This window comes from Siphateles boraxobius, unplaced genomic scaffold, assembly GCF_051911475.1.
Source record: "Siphateles boraxobius isolate OS27281-9 unplaced genomic scaffold, OSU_SipBor_1 5, whole genome shotgun sequence".
Lineage (NCBI taxonomy): Eukaryota > Metazoa > Chordata > Actinopteri > Cypriniformes > Leuciscidae > Siphateles > Siphateles boraxobius.
This window is the reverse complement of record NW_027509141.1, coordinates 5,907,501-5,930,000: the sequence shown is the minus strand read 5'-3', so window position 1 is coordinate 5,930,000 and position 22,500 is coordinate 5,907,501. Positions and strand designations below refer to the sequence as shown.

Below are 22,500 nucleotides of genomic sequence, written 5' to 3'. Positions count from 1 at the left end.
TTTTGTTACAATTTCTCATTAATGTCATGAACATGCATGCAAAGTTTTGACACTTTGGTGTGTTGTGGATTGTGTGGATGGTTAACCGCAATATACCCAAAATAATATTTTTATTTCAGTGTCTCATCTACACTCTGAGGGATTTAAATTTACATTTCATGCATGTGGCAGACAGGCAAACGCACAAAAATAAACACATTTAAAATAAAATAAAAATCTAAATTATAATAGAAAATATTTGCAATACTGTTTATAATATTCATGTTTTTTTAAAACAAATGGTTAAAAGTAATTGTTAAATATAGTTTTAAAAATAATTTGGTCTCTGTTTGAGTTTATTGACTCAAAAAATCTTTTTGAGCTATTGACTTATTGAGTTAAAAAATGTTTATTTTTGTTGTAATGCGTAAGTATTAATATTAAACTATTTGCATTTTTTACCAGATTTTTTTTTTGTAGTGGGATTTTTCGTGAATTGTATTGAATCCAATAAGGAAAATCATAAAAATCGTAGCCAGAATTTGAACATAATACATGGTAAAGTGTTACATTTGTTTATCATGTAAGCCTCATTTGTTTAACTATCATAGAAAATGACATTACAGAATTCAGAACTTTGTCAAATTAAATCTTTTGAACATGAAGTCTTTGTCAGTGATAGTTTTAATGTTTTTCCCACTGTAAAAAATGCTGGCTTGTTTAAACCCAATTTCCGGTCAAATATGAACAAACCCAAACGTTGGATTAAAAATGTAACCCAACGGCTGGGTTTGTCCATATTTGACCCAAAATTGCATTTAAACAACCCAACAGAGTGTTATCTTAAAGCAAATGAGACATATTCTCATCATAGATGGCGAGCAAAAACATTTTTAATTTTAGTTTTAATTGCATCGATGAAATGAAATTGGAATGAATTTTGCATACGTTGCACCTTCGGACTGCAGTGAATTTTGGTTTTGTGGTTTTGTGAGCTCTTCACACTGAGATCCGCTCTGCTCGTGTGTCATGAATGTGAGTATACAGTCTTATCTTCTGCTCGTTTAATTACGACTGTGATGCAATGTGACAATATCCATAAACAAGTGTGCGATATGAAAGGGTGAAGTCCAGACGTTTCTAAGATGCGCTGCTATCAGAGACTGTAATCCCTCTGTCAGGAAGACAGTAAACATTGAGCTCTGAAGGTCTTTGGAAACGAGATGATGTGACCCAAACTAAACCTCTCCCCCGTGTCCGGTCCACCTCGAGGAACAGGGAAGACCCTTCCCTTCATTTCACGGGATTCGCAGTGATAGCGAACGCGAAGGCCTTGACAGAAAACATGTTCCTTCCTGATCCCGTTAGGAAGCTCCGCTAAACCCTCAAGAGAGCCATCCAGCATTAACTCATTCCTATTAAAAGTAATTGGGAGAAAGTTCGTGTCCTTAGATGTTGTGCAAGTCCAAATCCTTCAGAAGCTTCACAATCCAGCTTGGGTTTTGCTCAAGTCCCCTGTGAATGCTTGGCTTTGACATCAGAACAGATTGTTTGTCCTTTACTCTGATGGGTTTTAGGGGGTTTAGAAACCGTTTCGAGATGATTCTCCTTATGAATCATAGTTTCATAGTTCATGTTACACACTGCAAATAATGATGCTCTTCCTCAGTGTTTCTGTCTTATTTACCAGCACAAATATCTAAACCATTGAAGATATTAAGTCTCGTTTATGGGGGAGAAAAATTATGAAAATGAAATGAGTTTGTGCTTAAAACAAGAACAAATATCTGCCAATGGGCCAGAAAAATAATTCTTCATTTTTCTGACCCCACTGACAGATTTTAAGCATAAACATACCATTTTGATACATTTTTCAGACTTAATATCTTCAGTCATTTTGCTTCTTCTCCAGTAAATGTATCTTGATTCGAAAATGCTTAGATATTTGTGCTGGAAAACAAGCAAAAACACTACGGAAGAAAATGTGTTTTTTTTTGCAGTGTATTTCACATTTATGATCATAAAGGAGTGTAAAACTCAGTGCTTTAATCAGCGCACACTTCTCCGTTATCTTGACACATGTGTTTATGAGGAGGCTGAGGACACGTGAACAGCCGGGTTTGAGTTACTCGAAGGCCTTCTGTCGGTGTCGACGCTGTTCTGCGAAGAGAAGAGGAACCAGAAGAGTTTTGAGTGAGAATGAAGCAACAGGAAATCATCAGGCTAGCCTTACACCTCATAGCAGGACCACATGACACTTCGCTGTCTGCACTTCTGCTGAGCCCGTGAAGTGTCAAAACCGGACTCAATCTTTAGTTCCTGTTCAAGTTGATAGAACCACAGAGATAGCCACTCTCTTGCCCATCGGCTCAAGTCAAAAGTTCAGTGCTGAGGATCTGTCAGGGTGAGCGTGGGGTTTAATCGGGGTTTGTTGGATGTGCTGTTTTAAACATGTCTCGGTTTGTGTGCGGAGTTTGTGTTCCTTCTATAACTGTGAATTGAAACTTGTCATATAGTCTGGACAGCTATCAACCAGAGTGTTGAGACTGTGACAAGATTTGGTAATTGAGTCACAGATCAACATGTCTTTAAACCGTCGTTCTTGAAAAATAAAAATAGATAGAATTTTGGAATTCTGATTAATCGTTTTAAAGTGATTGTTCATGCAAAAATTAAATCATTTCTAAATTCTAAGAACGTTCCTATTAGGTTTTAAAAGCAGTATTTCGTTCAAAACATCCGTTTTTTTTTATGTTTTAAAAATGCATTTTTTCTTGGGAACATTCCTTTGTATCATTCTTCAAACATTATGGGAATGTTACTTTTATATGTTCTCTGAAAGTTCTAAAACAAGATACATTTTAAAAAAGCGTTGCATTCCAAATAACCTTGAACGAGCATTCTATATTAACGTTACTGGAAGAACGTTTGTTCAGAGAACTCGTAGGGCCTATCTAGCACAGTTACAGATCAGTATTTCTTCAACAGTCCATCTTGAAAAATAAAAATAAACAGAATTTCAGAATGCTGATTAATTGATTTAAAGGGATTGTTCGCGCAAAAATGAAATCATTTTTAAGAATATGTTCAAAGAACGATCCCATTAGATTTTAAAAGCATTATTTTGTTTTGTTTTTTTAATGTTTTTTTCTTGGTTCCGTGAACGTTAAGGGAACATTCCATTGTATCATTCTTCAAACATTATGGAAATGTTATTTTGAATGTTCTCTGAAAGTTCTAAAACAAGATACATTTAAAAAAACACATTGCATTCCAAATAACTTTGAACGAACATTCTATTAAGTCAAGTCAAGTCACCTTCATTTATAAAGTGCTTTTAACAGTATGTACATTACTGGAAGAACATTTGATCAGAACGTTCCCATTTTTCTCCAAACCTGTACAACTTCTCCAAAATACAATAAAAAGATACTCTGAAGAATGTAGGTAATCAAACTATTTTGCTTACTATTGACTTCGATTATATGAGCACATTTCTCCAAATATCTTTTATGTTTGTAATGTCAAGTAAATGATTACAAAACAAATTTTTGGGTCTTTCAGAAATATTTCAGTTATTACTTAAAGGTTTATCAGTCCATTTATTCCTCATAGTCTACGTTTAAAGATTGTATGATCACATGCATTATTGGTAACACTTTACAATAAGATTCATTAGTTAACATTAGTTATTGTATTAACTAACATGAACTAACAATGAGCGATACATTAGTTACTGTATTTGCTAATCTTTGTTAATGTTAGTTATTAAAAAAAAATGCCGTTTATTGTTTTATGTTAGTTCAAAGGGCATTAACTAATGTTAACAAGATTTTAATAGAGTATTGGTAAATGTTAAAATTAACATTATCAAAGATGAATAAATGCTGTTTAAGTGCAGTTCATTCTTAGTTCATGCTAACTAATGTAGTTAACCAATGAACCTTTATTGTAAAGTGTTACCGCATTATAAAAACTGATGACTGGTAATTAACTGCTGTGGTTTCTTATGCATTTACTATGCAGAATTCCCCCGGTGAGCTCATTTTCAGAAAAATAAATCAGGGTTCACTCGTGCCAAGCTTGAGGGATTTATGCCAGCCTACCTAAACTGTGGTCAGAAATGTGTGTAAGGTGACAGTGGCACATGTGTGCCTCGCAAAATCAGTAGTAGCCGAGTAGGCGTCCAGACTGTCTGAGACTCATAGTGAGAGGTCAGAGGTCACGGTGTGTTTCTGGATCTTCTGAGCTTTGAGGTCGAGCTGTTTCTCTGCCCACCACACACACCTACACACTCCTACACACAACTACACACTCCTTCTGAGGAAAGTTTTGCATCAGGTGCAGATTCACTCCAGAGCACTAAATACAGTCACACCAAAAATCTTTCAGACACCAGATATCATTTATGATGTTTTTTTTACTAGTGTGTGCAGGACACTATAGTTCATTTATGTAAAATAAAGTAAACTGTGACATATTATACCCAAAAATTCTTCATACAGTGACTACCAGTAAAATATGAGACCAAAAATGATTCAGACACTTTGAGCTGATCATGTTTTGCTGAAGTGTTTTTTCTTTAATAACTAATGCACCTTTTTACACCACAGACTGAACAACATGAAGCATTGCTTGGTAACTGGTTGAGCTAAACTGGTATTATCTAATTTAACAGCTGACAGATTTTCAACATAATTCATGTGTGAGACAGTCTAACAGAAGGATGGACAAAACCAGTCAAATATCAACTGATTTAATAACTCTGAGTTTTATTAGCATTTTCTAAACTATAGCGCATAAACTGATAATGTGAGAAATGTTGAAGGAGTCTGAATAAATGTTGGTTTGACTTTATAAATGAACAATTAAAAAACATTTTTTTACAACAGAAATGAACCATCACTGAGCTTAGTGTCACTTGACTGTGACACTATTTTCTTCTAGAAACAAATTTTGTTGCATTATTTTCCTGTTATCTCTGTAAAGCGGCTTTGAAACAATTTGAATAGTAAAAAGCACTGTATAAATAAAGGAGACTTGACTTTTGTAGATTAAAGGACATGAACATCGTTATTATTCCCTCAAACGAGCAATATTGATTATTATGATATCTTAGAGAGCTGGTGGCCTTTATAAAGAAGATATATGTGATATTCACGTAGAGCCGATGTGAATAAATCTAAATCTAAAATCATGCAGTCTACAAAAGCACACTTCACAAGTTTTTTTATTAGATATTCAAAGGCTTGTTTAAGTGATATAAATGTGTATTGGCTGAATGCTGACACTAGATGATTATTAAATATGCCAAATATTGACCTATATATATCAGTTCCATATATATATGATGCCCTCTAAAATGACAATGAGAGCGATTGCGGAGGAATAATAGTATTATGGCGTTTTGGACAGAAACTGTGTAATAAAAACATTTCCTTTTGTGTTTCACAGAAATAAACAAGAGAGTAAGTCATGAAAGGAGTTTCATTTTTGCTCACACAAGACTGAAACACGTTTGTACCAAAAGACGTTGGGTTCCATATAATCAAGTTGATCATAGAGAAATACAGTACGCATCACAAGAACCTGTGAAAATAAGAGTTACATCTTTTATCAGATGTTGAGAAGTGTTATCGGTCGCTGATCTCCATTGGGAAAGGTTGGAGGAAACAGAAGTCTGGAGGATGAATGTGGTCGAGCAGGTTCTTCTTGTAATCTCTCCGTTTTTAATGTCAAGCACTTCAAAAAGCGCATGCGAGTCTGAAGATTTGAGAAAACTTGTAAGTGAGCTTTCATAATTTCCTGCCCTCGTAGAAGAAAGGGTTTTTACAGGCTTACAGGCTTCCTTCGGGTGCTTCTAACTCTTCCCATCAGGGTGGATTTTAATTCATTTTGGGTTTTTGTTTTAGTTCAACTTTATGAATTAAGCAGCTTGTTTATCACTAGGGGGGAAAAAAGAATTTTCTTTAAAAACCTTAGAGTTTTACATTGAACCTTTGATTGATTATTTGAATGTTTAAGTAGAACTATTTTTGTGGATTTTTGAGGCACTCGTTCTTGCTCGAGGCGTTTTGTTCGAGTAACATGTGAAACGGTTGTGGCCTCATTCTTTTCTGGCTTGGCGTTTATTTGATGTTCTTAGGAAATATCAGGGAAAAACATCCCAGTCCTGTTGCAATAGTGTCCCTGCGGAAAGATTTCACATAACAGAAGGCTTTGCCTGACTCTAACATCTGAATATAACACTCACTTTGGTTACGCTTTATTTTACAGTGTAATCATGCATTTAAGTACTGAGTAATATTAATTAACTACATGCACTTGATATAGGATTAGGGTTTGGTTTAGTGTTTATTGCATGCAATTATGCATAATTTGCTGTTATTACTGTTGTACAAGGACACTGTAAAATAAAGTAAAATAAACCGTTTAATCACCAAAACACAATGTCGGTATAATGCACAGTAAAAACCGTTGTGTTACACATATTGGGTAATTTTTACAATCGTTGGGTAATTTCTAATAATAACCTGGCTGTTTGGTTAAATACGTATGTTGTATGTACACTTGTGTATTTTGAATTTATGTACACAATAATGTAGGCTATATTTACATTAAATTCTATAGACTTCCCAATATTTTGTTTGTACTTTAAATATAAATTTGTTGAGACATATTTATTGTTTTATACAAATAAACAATCTGTATTTGAAAACAAAATGTATTTTATTTATTAATATCATAAATAAAAATAAATAGTCAACTTCACTGTTGTTTTACTTTTATCCCAATGCATCTGGTTAAAAGCCAGTTGAGTTAACCATTTAAGTTAACTATTAATTTTTATTTTATTTTATAGTTGTGAGGGTGCTATACCACCCCATAGTTGGGTTACTCATTGGGTTATTTTTAACCCAGCATTATTAAGTGAGTGTTAATGATGCTTTAGGGTGCGTGTTGTTCTGTAGACATTCTAAACGATTTTAACATCTAAATGAATTGTTCTGAAATATTATTCAACATCACTAAATCAACCAAAATACATCAATTTAAACCAACAGAACAGTACAGATTTGTCTGCAGTTTTTAAACTCGACGTTTTGTCTGTCATTCACTGCAAGATCAGACTTGGCTGAAGGACGCAGCGCTGAAAATGTTGGTTCACGTGGTGTTTGTTGTCTTTTGTTAAGATACAAGGCATTAACTTGACAATTTGTCATGTATTGTTATGTTCAACTCGCACGTCATATCAGTGCAAACATTTCTGGCCAATGAAACGCTAAAGTGTTTCTCAGAGTCCCGTAATGAAGATCTACAAGTGCTGGCTGGTAATAAACTGCACATATATTCACAATCGTAGGTAGAAAAACACTGTGGTGGAAAAAAAACAATACAGGTTTGACCTTATATTTCGATGGGCTTGTGGTTTCAACCAAAATATCTCTAGGTTTTCAACCACTTGAGTCAGAGGAGAAGTGTAGGACAGTTTGTCTCACTAAACTCAATTTCTGACAATTGCCAACTAGAGCAAATGATGTTTACCACATTTCAACACGGGCATGAACGGAAACTTTACTAAGAATAGACAGTTCTTCAGCTCACTATATGAAGAAAAGCTGCTCTCCCTCCTGAAAAAACACAATTGGTCGTGGGGTCGATCGCATTCCTATCGGAAAGTGTTGGTATTTTTGGGAAGCCATTGGGAAACTTTCCCAGTGTTGAACTGGCGCTGGAATCCGTCTCTTTGCTGTCATGTTTAGCATGAACTAAAAGCTGCAGTTCCAGTCAGGTGATGAAAGATTTCTGGGTGTGAAAACTTTACATTTAATTCCTTTTGTGTATCCCGACAAGACCAGAACTGCTTAATCTGTGTAAATTGTAGGTTTTATCCAGGAAAAGCCTTTTTTTGTTACAGATAATGATGCTTTTGTGGAGAATTTCAGACGTGTGGTTTTACACAACCATCGACCTTGATTATATAAAAAAATGCCACTGGGTCGATAGAGGAATGAACTGATTGGTTAACCGTGTTAGACTTCGGTTTATTGTCAACTTCAATCTTTTTTCTTGTGGCAGTTTATCTCTGAATTTGTATTGAGGTCTATATTCGGCACGTCTGAAACCTGAAGAGCCTGTGTCTTAAAAATTGACAAGAAAAAAACACTCTGACATTTCAAAGGGTTTCATAACGCATACGTCTTTTAAAAGGTACACTAAACCATCAATTTAACTAGCAGCTGACTCTACAAACACTGTAATACAACGCCTACAAGGGATTGGCCGGCTTTTGAGAACAGTTTTACAGCTAAACCTGTGCTTGAATTAAATACAGAAAATCTGTCATGCATGAACGTCATTTTCAGGGTAAAATCAAGTAGACAGAACCACACACGCGATAACTAGGTCAGTTATAGAGTGAAAGATGATTTGCATGTCTGAGTATGACTTATAAATATATATAACAAAGGAAGATATTTTGAAGACAGTTTGTTTTGAAAGTTTTTTGGGGGTGGGTGCCCGACAACTTTTCAGTTTCCCACATTCTTCAAAATATCTTCTTTTGTGTTCAGCAGAAAAAGAAACGTATACAGGTTTGAAACAACTTGAGGGTGAGTAAATAATGACAGACTTTTCATTTTTTTTGTGAAATATCCCTTTGAGTTTCCTTAAAAAGGCCATTTTACAGTTTTTATGTTGTTTCAGGCTCTACTAGAGCAGGTTTTCCTTCTTGAATGTTGATTATTTTCCTCATATTCTCCATTGTTGCGGCTCCTCTCTTCCCAGTCTGTCAGTAACGCTCTGTTTACTTCCTGTCTCTATGAAGCCCCTCCTTCTGAAAAGCACACTGTGCTCTGATTGGTCGGCTGGAGCAGTGTGTTGTGATTGGTCGAGCGCTCCGAGTGTGTTTGGGAAATGTCCCGCCCCTTACCATAACCGCCAGCTTAACACACTACTAACTAACTCAAACAACTCAACTTTATTCTGCGTATGAATTATTATAATGAGGAATATTGTGACGTGTTCGTTCCCGGAAGAAACTCAAGATACAATGGAGGCGTTTCAGGAGTTCAGAAACACTGACACTGATATAGAGAAGAATTTCTTCTAAAAATAAACGGGTTTCCAGAAGACTCAGACCGTGGCGTTCCGCTCATGATGCTCAAACAAACACACGAGTGTTTTGAAAGCATATACACTTTTCTGGGAAATACTTCAGTTATCTCATCATTGTTTTAAGATTGAATAACGGACACACTTCACCTTTAACTGTGTAAAGCTAATCAAGTCATGCCAGCTTTATTTATACAGCGCTTTTTACAATACAGAGTGTTTCAAAGCAGCTTCACAGAGATAACAGGATAGAGTCACAGTCCAGCTTAAGTAAGTTCAATGATGGCTAATAACCGTATTGATGATATGTATCATAACTCTATTGCATGTTTTATACTGTAGCTTCATTTACACCAGCGGTTCTCTTTTTCAGTCTAATCTGATGGCTTGTTCACACATGCGTCTGTTCGGAGCCGTCTTCGGCTGGCTTGATATCTGAGGTGTTGATTCTTCATAAAGGTTTCAGCGTTTCATGCACTCGCGGCCCTTTGGCCTGATTTGATGTCTTCATCTCTTTGAATGTATGTTTCCTCTGAAGACACTCGAGGGTTTCGCATGCGCTGGTATCCTGTACAAAACTCTGCATTTGTGTTTAAAAGGGACTATACACAATAATCAACCATTTAATCTATGATGTAAATGTGGAGATTCCGCCAGAATTATACATTTTCATCTGCTGTCCCTGGACATCATAAACATATAATCATGGAAATCTAAATCAAATCACACTGCATGAATCCCAAAACATATTAAATCGAGCAGAAGTAGCAAAGCTAATAAAATAAATGTTTACATTGAAGTTTGACAGTAACAAGATTTGGTAACACTTTATTTTACATAGTAATAACAGTAAATTATGCATAATTACATGCAATTAAACCTCAACCAAACCCTAATCCTACCCTAACGCTATAGTGAGTACATGTAGTTGATTATTATTACTCAGTACTTAAATATATATAATTACACTGTTAATTAGTATTATGCCGCTCTTATTTGTGTAATTACATTGTAACAAGGGCATATTAAAAGGTTACAATTTATTTAACAGTGTCCTTATTACATGTTACATGTACTTACCATAGTAATAACAGTAAATTATGCATAATTACATGCAACTAACCCTAAAACAAATCCTAACCCTATAGTAAGTACATGTAGTTAATTAATATTACTTAGTACTTAAATATACAATTACACTGTAACAAGTGTAACCCTTTTTTAAGGTGTCTGTGTTACAATGTAATTCTACATTTAAGTATTGAATAATAAAAATGAACTACATGTACTTACTGTAGGGTTAGGGGTTGGTTTAGGATTACTTGCGTATAATTAAGCATACATTTATAGTTAATTCTACATGTAACTTGGTACAGACACTAAATAGGGGGATTACACTTTATTTGAAGGTGTCCTTGTTACAGTGTTATTAAATATTTAAGTACAGTGTAATATTAATTAACTACATGTACTTACTATAGGGTTAGGGTAGGATTAGGAATTGGTTGAGGGTTAATTGCATGTAATTAGGCATCATTTACTGTTATTACTATGGTAATTACATTTAACATATGTGACAAGGACACTGTAAAATAAAGTGTTACCTAAATCTCTTAGATATTTTTACCCAAACCGAAGAGCACCAGAGGGACATGACACAGTCATTTTCAGTGCAATATCTATTGTGTTTTGGCCAAAAAAAAAAAAAAAAAAAAAAGGCAGTGACGCACGTATCATGATGTAGCTTGGGAAAACACTGAGGATGGTTGTGTGTGGATGTTGTTGATGTTCTTTGCCTTTGGCCTCATTCTGCAGTGGCTCTTTGTTTGTCAGATATGGTGGACACGCAGACGTTCGCCTGGCCCGTGGGATTCGGCCTGAGCGCTCTGGATCTGGAGGAACTCGACGACAGCTCGCACTCGCTGGACATGAAGCCGTTCTCCACGCTTGACTACACCAGCATTTCCGGCATCGAGTACGAGCCGAGCCCGCAGAACGAGCCGCCACACATGATGGATCTGACACACATGTACAGTTACAGGACTCAGGAGAACTTCAGGATGCAGGAGAGCATCTACAGATCTCACGAGAACAGCTTCACCGCGGAGGAGAGCGGATACAGAGCGCACCAGTCTCAGAGTACGCCACTCACACATTACTCACTCACTTAATAATGTTGGGTTAAAAATAACCCAACGAGTAACCCGGATACAGAGCGCACCAGTCTCAGAGTACGCCACTAACACATTACTCACTCACTTAATAATGTTGGGTTAAAAATAACCCAACGAGTAACCCGGATACAGAGCGCACCAGTCTCAGAGTACGCCACTCACACATTACTCACTCACTTAATAATGTTGGGTTAAAAATAACCCAACGAGTAACCCGGATACAGAGCGCACCAGTCTCAGAGTACGCCACTCACACATTACTCACTCACTTAATAATGTTGGGTTAAAAATAACCCAACGAGTAACCCGGATACAGAGCGCACCAGTCTCAGAGTACACCACTAACACATTACTCACTCACTTAATAATGTTGGGTTAAAAATAACCCAACGTGTAACCCGGATACAGAGTGCACCGGTCTCAGAGTACACCACTCACACATTACTCACTCACTTAATAATGTTGGGTTAAAAATAACCCAACGTGTAACCCGGATACAGAGTGCACCAGTCTCAGAGTACGCCATTCACACATTACTCACTCACTTAATAATGTTGGGTTAAAAATAACCCAACGAGTAACCCGGATACAGAGCGCACCAGTCTCAGAGTACGCCACTCACACATTACTCACTCACTTAATAATGTTGGGTTAAAATAAGCCAACGAGTAACCCGGATACAGAGCGCACCAGTCTCAGAGTACGCCACTCACACTCATTACTTAATCATTTAATAATGTTGGGTTAAAATAACCGAACGAGTAACCCGGATACAGAGCGCACCAGTCTCAGAGTACGCCACTCACACATTGCTCACGCACTCAATAATGTTGGGTTAAAATAACCCAACGAGTAACCCGGATACAGAGCACACCAGTCTCAGAGTACTGCACTCACACATTACTCACTCACTTAATAATGTTGGGTTAAAAATAACCCAACGAGTAACCCGGATACAGAGCGCACCAGTCTCAGAGTACGCCACTCACACATTACTCACTCACTTAATAATTTTGGGTCAAAAATAACCCAACGAGTAACCCGGATACAGAGCGCCCCAGTCTCAGAGTACGCCACTCACACTCATTACTCACTCACTTAATAATGTTGGGTCAAAAATAACCCAACGAGTAACCCGGATACAGAGCGCCCCAGTCTCAGAGCACGCCACTCACACTCATTACTCACTCACTTAATAATGTTGGGTTAAAATAACCCAACGAGTAACCCGGATACAAAGCGCACCAGTCTCAGAGTACGCCACTCACACATTACTCACTCACTTAATAATGTTTGGTTAAAAATAACCCAACGAGTAACCCGGATACAAAGTGCACTAGTCTCAGAGTACGCCACTCACACATTACTCACTCACTTAATAATGTTTGGTTAAAAATAACCCAACGAGTAACCCGGATACAGAGCGCACCAGTCTCAGAGTACGCCACTCACACATTACTCACTCACTTAATAATGTTGGGTTAAAATAAGCCAACGAGTAACCTGGATACAGAGCGCACCAGTCTCAGAGTACGCCACTCACACTCATTACTTAATCATTTAATAATGTTGGGTTAAAAGTAACCCAACGATCAATCCGGATACAGAGCGCACCAGTCTCAGAGTACGCCACTCACACTCATTACTTAATCATTTAATAATGTTGGGTTAAATAACCGAGAGAGGAACCCGGATACAGAGCGCACCAGTCTCAGAGTACGCCACTCACACATTACTCACTCACTTAATAATGTTGGGTTAAAATAACCCAACGAGTAACCCGGATACAGAGCACACCAGTCTCAGAGTACGCCACTCACACATTACTCACTCACTTAATAATGTTTGGTTAAAAATAACCCAACGAGTAACCCGGATACAAAGTGCACTAGTCTCAGAGTACGCCACTCACACATTACTCACTCACTTAATAATGTTTGGTTAAAAATAACCCAACGAGTAACCCGGATACAGAGCGCACCAGTCTCAGAGTACGCCACTCACACATTACTCACTCACTTAATAATGTTGGGTTAAAATAAGCCAACGAGTAACCTGGATACAGAGCGCACCAGTCTCAGAGTACGCCACTCACACTCATTACTTAATCATTTAATAATGTTGGGTTAAAAGTAACCCAACGATCAATCCGGATACAGAGCGCACCAGTCTCAGAGTACGCCACTCACACTCATTACTTAATCATTTAATAATGTTGGGTTAAATAACCGAGAGAGGAACCCGGATACAGAGCGCACCAGTCTCAGAGTACGCCACCCACACATTACTCACTCACTTAATAATGTTGGGTTAAAATAACCCAACGAGTAACCCGGATACAGAGCACACCAGTCTCAGAGTACTGCACTCACACATTACTCACTCACTTAATATCGTTGGGTTAAAAACCACCCAATGAGTAACCCGCATACAGTGTGCACCAGTCTCAGAGTACGCTACTCACACATTACTCACTCACTTAATAATGTTGGGTTAAAAATAACCCAACGAGTAACCCGGATACAGAGCGCCCCAGTCTCAGAGTACGCCACTCAAACTAATTACTCAGTCACTTAATAATGTTGGGTTAAAAATAACCCAACGATTAACCCGGATACAGAGCGCACCAGTCTCAGAGTACGCCACTCACACTCATTACTCACTCACTTAATAATGTTGGGTTAAAATAACCCAACGAGTAACCCAGATACAGAGCGCACCAGTCTCAGAGTACGCCACTCACACTCATTACTCACTCACTTAATAATGTCGGGTTAAAAATAACCCAACGAGTAACCCGGATACAGAGCGCACCAGTCTCAGAGTACGCCACTCCCACATTACTCACTCACTTAATAATGTTGGGTTGAAAATAACCCAACGAGTAACCCAGATACAGAGCGCACCAGTCTCAGAGTACGCCACTCACACATTACTCACTCACTTAATAATGTTGGGTTAAAAATAACCCAACGACTAACCCGGATACAGTCACACTCATTACTCACTCACTTAAAAATGTTGGGTTAATAATAACCCAACGAGTAACCCGGATACAGAGCGCACCAGTCTCAGAGTACGTCACTCACACATTACTCACTCACTTAATAATGTTGGGTTAAAATAACCCAACGAGTTACCCAACTATGGGCTGGTATAGAGTACAGAGCGCTGCACTCACACTCATTACTCACTCACTAAATAATGATAATAATTAACGATTTATTTTTATTTATGACATAATTGTAATAAATGAAATACACTTTGTTTTCAAATACACATTGTTTATTTTTATAAAACAATAAATATCTCTCAACAAATATATACAATATACAAACTAAATATTGGGGAGTCTAGAATTTAATGTAAATGTACAAAATCGTGTACATGAATTAAAAATACACCAGTGTACATACAACATATGTATTTAACCCAACAGCCGGGTTATTACTAGAAATTACCCAACGATTTTAAAAATGACCCAACATAGTGACACAATATGTGTAACCCAACGGTTTTAGGAAACTCTTGTGTGATAGTTCACTCAAAAACAACAACTCTCTCATCATTTACACTGACGGTCAAGTCTGGGATAATTAAGATTATGTTTTTGAAAGAGTCTCTTCTGCCCACCAAGGCTGCATTTATTTGATTTAATATCATAAATCAATCATTCTAATAAATCAATCAATAAATCATACTAATATGATGATTTGATGCTCAAGAAATATACATGAATAATTCACACTTTACTATATATTCACATACTGTAGAAAACAGCTGATTTACATTATAACAATATTTAAAATATTGTACTGTATTTTTGATTTAATAATGCAGAAGAGACTCTTTCAGAAATCGTAACTATTCCAGACTGTGCATTTTTAATTATTGAGTGAACTATTCATTCAACACGTTTAGTTTTCCGGTAATATGACTGTAGAAATGAGTATCTGTTTAATAAATGTGTGTGTGATGCGTTGCAGACTCGATCAAGCGTGAGCCCGAGTCTCCTCCTCAGTTTGCGGAGAACAGCCTGGCGTTCTCCCGCGCGCACGAGGACCCGGCGGCCGCGGTGCTGAACATCGAGTGTCGTGTGTGTGGAGACAAGGCCTCGGGCTTCCACTACGGGGTCCACGCCTGCGAGGGCTGCAAGGTGCGCCTTACACACACACACACACACACATTACTCATTACTCACTGAGTCACATAGAGATATGCCATCAAACGTCCAGCTGAACACACTACCAGTCGAAAGTGAGATTTTTAATGTTTTTAAAAGAGTCTCTTCTGCTCACCAAAGCTGCATTTATTTGATAAAAAATACAGTGAAATATTATTCCAGCTGTTTTCTACGTGAATATATAGTAAAGTGTAATTTATTCCCGTGATCAAAGCTGAATTTTCAGCATCATTACTCCAGTCTTCAGTGTCACATGATCCTTCAGAAATCACTATAATGTGATGATTTGATGCTCAAGAAACATTTATGATTATTATCAATGTTGAAAACAGTTATTTACATTTTTTATTTCAGGATACTTTGATGAATAGAACAGCATTTATCTGAAATAGAGTCTTTTGTAACATTAAACGTCAAAAGTTTGGGATCAGTAAGAATTTAAGAATCAAGAATTTTGGTGAAAAAAATAAAAGATATCAATACTTTTATTCAGCAAGGATTAATTCAATTGATCAAATGTTACAGTAAAGACATTTATAATGTTACAAAAGATTCTATTTCAAATAAATGCTGTTTTCAACACTGATAATATTCATAAATGTTTCTTGAGCATCAAATCATCATATTATAGTGATTTCTGAAGGATCATGTGACACTGAAGACTGGAGTAATGATGCTGAAAATTCAGCTTTGATCACAGGAATAAATTACACTTTACTATATATTCACATAGAAAACAGCTGATTTACACTGGAATAATATTTCACTGTTTTTACTGTATTTTTTGTATTTTTAATCAAATAAATGCAGCTTTGGTGAGCAGAAGAGACTCTTTTAAAAGCATGAATAATCTTACGGATCGCACACTTTCGTCTGGTAGTGTGTGTTGTCAGGCTTTGCTTGCTTAATGTTTAGAGTCGGGCTGATCACACACAATCCCACGGGATCAGCCGGAGCTCAGGGGATTCTGGGGTCAAACTCACCGCTTTACACACACACACACACACACACACACACACACACACACACACACACACACACACGCGCGCGTTTGATAGAAAAGATGCATTAATACCCTGAAAACATGACACTCTTCCAGTCATTCTGACAAATTTAGAACATTGAACATCGAATTCGTTCTCAGACATGCAGATAAGGTCTGAAAATGCCTCTGAACGTCTCACACTTCAACCGCAAACCCTCGGCAAGTTTCCACTGTGGCAGAAATATGTACGGGCAGAAACATATGTCTCAATAAGAATAATCATTCGAGTGGGTGACCTAGACATCTCAGGTGCTCACATTTCCCACACACTCGACACCTGTGGTTTAGATGAGACATCACACACACACACACACACACTCACAAAGAGCTGCTCACGCACTCTACACTTTCTTTCCTTTTTAAGAAATTAATACTTTTATTAATCAATGATGCATAAGATTGATCAAGCGTTACAGTAAAGACATTTATAATGTCACACAAAGATTCTACTTCAAATAAAGGCTGTTTTTATAACTTTCTATTCATCAAAGAATCCTGAAAAAATAAAATGCATCACGATTTCCATAAAAATATGACTGATAATAATCATAAATGTTTCTTGAGCATCGAATCATCATATTATAGTGATTTCTGAAGGATCATGTGACACTGAAGACTGGAGTAATGATGCTGAAAATTCAGCTTTGATCACAGGAATAAATTACACTTTACTATATATTCACATAGAAAACAGCTGATTTACACTGGAATAATATTTCACTGATTTTACTGTATATGGTTAAGACTTTGCAACAGGATGATCCTTTAGAACAATGCAAATGTAGTGGCTAACCACATCCACGCTCGATCTGAAGAACCAGATGTCACGGAACACACACTGGAGGCAGAAAATCCAAAAGCAGTAATTTAATATAAAAGGGCAATCCAAACTCTTAGTCATCCAGGCAGGGGTCAAAAGTCCAATAAGGCAATCCAAAACATAAAATACAAACGAGAACCAGTCTGATACAAATAACGGAAGTGTGGGGACATAATACAAGGACTCCGTGACACATACTGAAACAGACAGGGTTATATACACAGGGAATCGACAATGATAATGGGGAATTGGCTGAGTGCAATGATCAGTGATAAGAAACAGCTGAGTGCAATGATGAGACAAAGGATCGTGGGAAATGTAGTTCATAAGTGAAGGACACCGTGGGAAAGGAGGACATCTAGTGGACATCAGGGGAACACAAACCCAACACTGTGACATAACCCCCCCTCTACGGAGCGGCTACCAGACGCTCCATGACAACAACAAGAAACACAGAAAACACAACACAATATAATACAAGAGGTTCAGGAGGGAGGTGGAACGGTGGAGGATCAGGGGGAGGGAAGGTGGGCCAGGTCCATGAAGGGAGACAGGAACAAGGAGTGAGGGTTTAACCGGGGACCGGGGCAAAACAAAAAATCTATCGGGCATCCAGGGGTAAACACAAAGTCTATCGGGATGCCAGGGCGAAACGCACAGTTCATCGGGAGGCCAGGGCGAGACGCAAAGTCCATCGGGCGGCCAGGGCGAGACGTAAAGTCCATCGGGCGGCCAGGGCGAAGAAGACCTCTCGGGCGGCCAGGGCGGCAAAGACCCCTCGGGCGGCCAGGGCGGCGAAGACCCCTCGGGCGGCCAGGGCGGCCCCTCGGGCGGCCAGGGCGGCGAAGACCCCTCGGGCGGCCAGGGCGGCGAAGACCCCTCGGGCGGCCAGGGCGGCGAAGACCCCTCGGGCGGCCAGGGCGGCGAAGACCCCTCGGGCGGCCAGGGCGGCGAAGACCCCTCGGGCGGCCAGGGCGGCGAAGACCCCTCGGGCGGCCAGGGCGGCGAAGACCCCTCGGGCGGCCAGGGCGGCGAAGACCCCTCGGGCGGCCAGGGCGGCGAAGACCCCTCGGGCGGCCAGGGCGGCGAAGACCCCTCGGGCGGCCAGGGCGGCGAAGACCCCTCGGGCGGCCAGGGCGGCGAAGACCCCTCGGGCGGCCAGGGCGGCGAAGACCCCTCGGGCGGCCAGGGCGGCGAAGACCCCTCGGGCGGCCAGGGCGGCGAAGACCCCTCGGGCGGCCAGGGCGGCGAAGACCCCTCGGGCGGCCAGGGCGGCGAAGACCCCTCGGGCGGCCAGGGCGGCGAAGACCCCTCGGGCGGCCAGGGCGGCGAAGACCCCTCGGGCGGCCAGGGCGGCGAAGACCCCTCGGGCGGCCAGGGCGGCGAAGACCCCTCGGGCGGCCAGGGCGGCGAAGACCCCTCGGGCGGCCAGGGCGGCGAAGACCCCTCGGGCGGCCAGGGCGGCGAAGACCCCTCGGGCGGCCAGGGCGGCGAAGACCCCTCGGGCGGCCAGGGCGGCGAAGACCCCTCGGGCGGCCAGGGCGGCGAAGACCCCTCGGGCGGCCAGGGCGGAGCAGACACCGGCTCAGGAACAGCAGACACCGGCTCAGGAACAGCAGACACCGGCTCAGGAACAGCAGACACCGGCTCAGGAACAGCAGACACCGGCTCAGGAACAGCAGACACCGGCTCAGGAACAGCAGACACCGGCTCAGGAACAGCAGACACCGGCTCAGGAACAGCAGACACCGGCTCAGGAACAGCAGACACCGGCTCAGGAACAGCAGACACCGGCTCAGGAACAGCAGACACCGGCTCAGGAACAGCAGACACCGGCTCAGGAACAGCAGACACCGGCTCAGGAACAGCAGACACCGGCTCAGGAACAGCAGACACCGGCTCAGGAACAGCAGACACCGGCTCAGGAACAGCAGACACCGGCTCAGGAACAGCAGACACCGGCTCAGGAACAGCAGACACCGGCTCAGGAACAGCAGACACCGGCTCAGGAACAGCAGACACCGGCTCAGGAACAGCAGACACCGGCTCAGGAACAGCAGACACCGGCTCAGGAACAGCAGACACCGGCTCAGGAACAGCCGACACCGGCTCAGGAACAGCAGACACCGGCTCAGGAACAGCCACAAGAACTGTAATAGTCACAAAAACAGACACACACACAGAAACAAACACTGGCTCTGGAACAGGCACTGGCTCTGGAACAGGCACTGGCTCTGGAACAGGCACTGGCTCTGGAACAGGCACTGGCTCTGGAACAGGCACTGGCTCTGGAACAGGCACTGGCTCTGGAACAGGCACTGGCTCTGGAACAGGCACTGGCTCTGGAACAGGCACTGGCTCTGGAACAGACACTGGCTCTGGAACAGACACTGGCTCTGGAACAGACACGGGCTCTGGAACAGACACGGGCTCTGGAACAGACACAGGCTCTGGAACAGACACAGGCTCTGGAACAGGCATTGGCTCAGCCTCCGGCTCTGGAACAGGCATTGGCTCAGCCTTCGGCTCTGGAACAGGCATTGGCTCAGTCTCCGGCTCTGGAACAGGCATAGGCTCTGGAACAGGCATTGGCTCTGCCTCCGGCTCTGGAACAGGCATAGGCTCTGGAACAAGCATTGGCTCTGCCTCCGGATCTGGAACGGGCAATGGCTCTGGAACAGACACTGGCTCTGGAACAGACACAGGCTCTGGAACAGACACTGGCTCTGGAACAGACACAGGCTCTGGAACAGGCATTGGCTCAGCCTCCGGCTCTGGAACAGGCATTGGCTCAGCCTCCGGCTCTGGAACGGGCAATGGCTCTGCCTCCAGCTCTGGAACAGCAGACACTAGCTCCGGCTCTGGAACAGCAGACATGGGCATGTCCAGGATCCGAACCAGACGCTCCAGATAGTCCAGATCCAAGAAGGCAGATGGCACTGGCTCTGCCTCCGGCGCTGGAACGGATACTGGCTCTGCCTCCGGCTCTGGAACAGGCATTGGCTCTGCCTCCGGCTCTGGAACCGGCAATGGCTCTGCCTCCGGCTCTGGAACCGGCAATGGCTCTGCCTCCGGCTCTGGAATGGGCACTGGCTCTGCCTCCGGCTCTGGAACGGCCATTGGCTCTGCCTCCGGCTCCGGCTCTGGAACAGCAGACACTGGTTCCGGCTCTGGAACAGCAGACACGGGCATGTCCAGGATCCGAGCCAGACGCTCCAGATAGTCCCGGCCCAGGAAGGCGGACGGAACGTGAACAGTCTCTCGCTGGGCAGACGTGACGTGAACAGTCTCTCGCTGGGCAGACGTGACGTGAACAGTCTCTCGCTGGGCAGACGTGACGTGAACAGACTCTCGCTGGGCAGACGTGACGTGAACAGTCTCTCGCTGGGCAGACGTGACGTGAACAGTCTCTCGCTGGGCAGACGTGACGTGAACAGTCTCTCGCTGGGCAGACGTGACGTGAACAGTCTCTCGCTGGGCAGACGTGACGTGAACAGTCTCTCGCTGGGCAGACGTGACGTGAACAGTCTCTCGCTGGGCAGACGGAACGTGAACAGTCTCTCGCTGGGCAGACGGAACGTGAAGATTCTCTGACTGGGCAGACGGGACGTGAACAGTCTCTGACTGGGTAGACGGGACGTGAACAGTCTCTGACTGGGCAGACGGGACGTGAACAGGCTCTCGACCACCTCCTCCACTGCGACCTCCACGGGTTCCACGAAACTTAACTAATCGGGTCCCCTTAAAAAACTCCATTCTCTCCCGCTCGGTGGCTGGGGAAGAGATATTGAGAAACATACCGCTGGATCTTGTGTGACGGAGTCCTTCTGTCACGGAACACACACTGGAGGCAGAAAATCCAAAAGCAGTAATTTAATATAAAAGGGCAATCCAAACTCTTAGTCATCCAGGCAGGGGTCAAAAGTCCAATAAGGCAATCCAAAACATAAAATACAAACGAGAACCAGTCTGATACAAATAACGGAAGTGTGGGGACATAATACAAGGACTCCGTGACACATACTGAAACAGACAGGGTTATATACACAGGGAATCGACAATGATAATGGGGAATTGGCTGAGTGCAATGATCAGTGATAAGAAACAGCTGAGTGCAATGATGAGACAAAGGATCGTGGGAAATGTAGTTCATAAGTGAAGGACACCGTGGGAAAGGAGGACATCTAGTGGACATCAGGGGAACACAAACCCAACACTGTGACACCAGAGGACTCCGCCAGAACTGTTTAATGTGTGTTTGTCGGAACAACACGTCTCAGAAACAACTATATTTGGGATGCTCCTACTGTGGCTTTACTAAAAATGATCCCACCGCAGGAGAAACTGGTATTGTTCCCCGGCCCGTCACTTAACAATGCTGAAAGATGAGTTCAGCCAACCAGGTTAACTCATTTATTGTTTAACAATACAAAGCCATGCTGTTACACCTTACTATATATATATTTTTGGCCTACGATGTTTCTAAATTTAAAAGTGGAGGTATCGAGAGGCAGAGTAAATGCATGAAAAACATCCTCTTTTAAAAAGCTCTTTCCTGTGTGCATAGTTCTCACATCACTATGTATTTTTTTACAAACTAAAAATACTGCATGGAGCGGCTCTGTGAAACACATGTATATGAAAATGTCTACCAAAAATAGATAGTCAACGTCTATTTTGCACCCCGTATTGTTTCCACTGGAAATCTGCTCTTCTGCTGTGCTTTAAACGCTGGGTTAGAAGCGCATCCGTTGTTGCACGTGGGTTTTCATAATATTTGCGCATGCATTCTCCACTTATTAATGATAAGTGTCAAGATTAAGACTAGCAAGAATTGTTTTCTGGCCAAAGTCCGACGCGGGTCGTTCCTGTCAGTCCTGATGCTGTATTATTAGATAAAGCCTGTTATCTCCAGTGACATGTCTCGAGATTAGAGTGAGATTTAAAGCACTGAGAGCAACACTGTGTGTTTTTTGACTTGATGTACATAAAGTTAGCAGAATAATTCACGGTTACGCTTTATTTTAAGGTGTCAGTGTTACAGTGTAATTATATATTTAAGTACTGAGTAATATTAATTAACTACATGTACTTACTATAGCGTTAGGGTAGGATTAGGGTTTGGTTGAGCTTTAGTTGCATGTAATTATGCATAATTTACTGTTACTACTATGGTAAGTACATG

The 22,500-nt window shown here is 41.5% G+C and overlaps 1 protein-coding gene across 4 annotated transcripts in view; it reads left to right on the top strand.

Annotated features, from left to right (window-relative positions):
- pparg (peroxisome proliferator-activated receptor gamma) overlaps window positions 1-22,500 on the top strand; it is a 48,513-nt gene that overhangs the window by 4,429 nt on the left and 21,584 nt on the right. For 2 of the 4 annotated variants that reach the window (XM_077202629.1, XM_077202628.1), the window contains exons 2-3: window positions 10,927-11,232; window positions 15,254-15,423. In XM_077202629.1, the coding sequence (XP_077058744.1) occupies window positions 10,929-11,232; window positions 15,254-15,423 (474 nt within the window). In that variant the 5' untranslated portion in view covers window positions 10,927-10,928. Of the gene's footprint in view, window positions 1-2,293; window positions 2,384-10,926; window positions 11,233-14,324; window positions 14,344-15,253; window positions 15,424-22,500 lie in introns of those variants that run through there. The other 2 variants (XM_077202630.1, XM_077202631.1) reach the window with 2 other exon arrangements.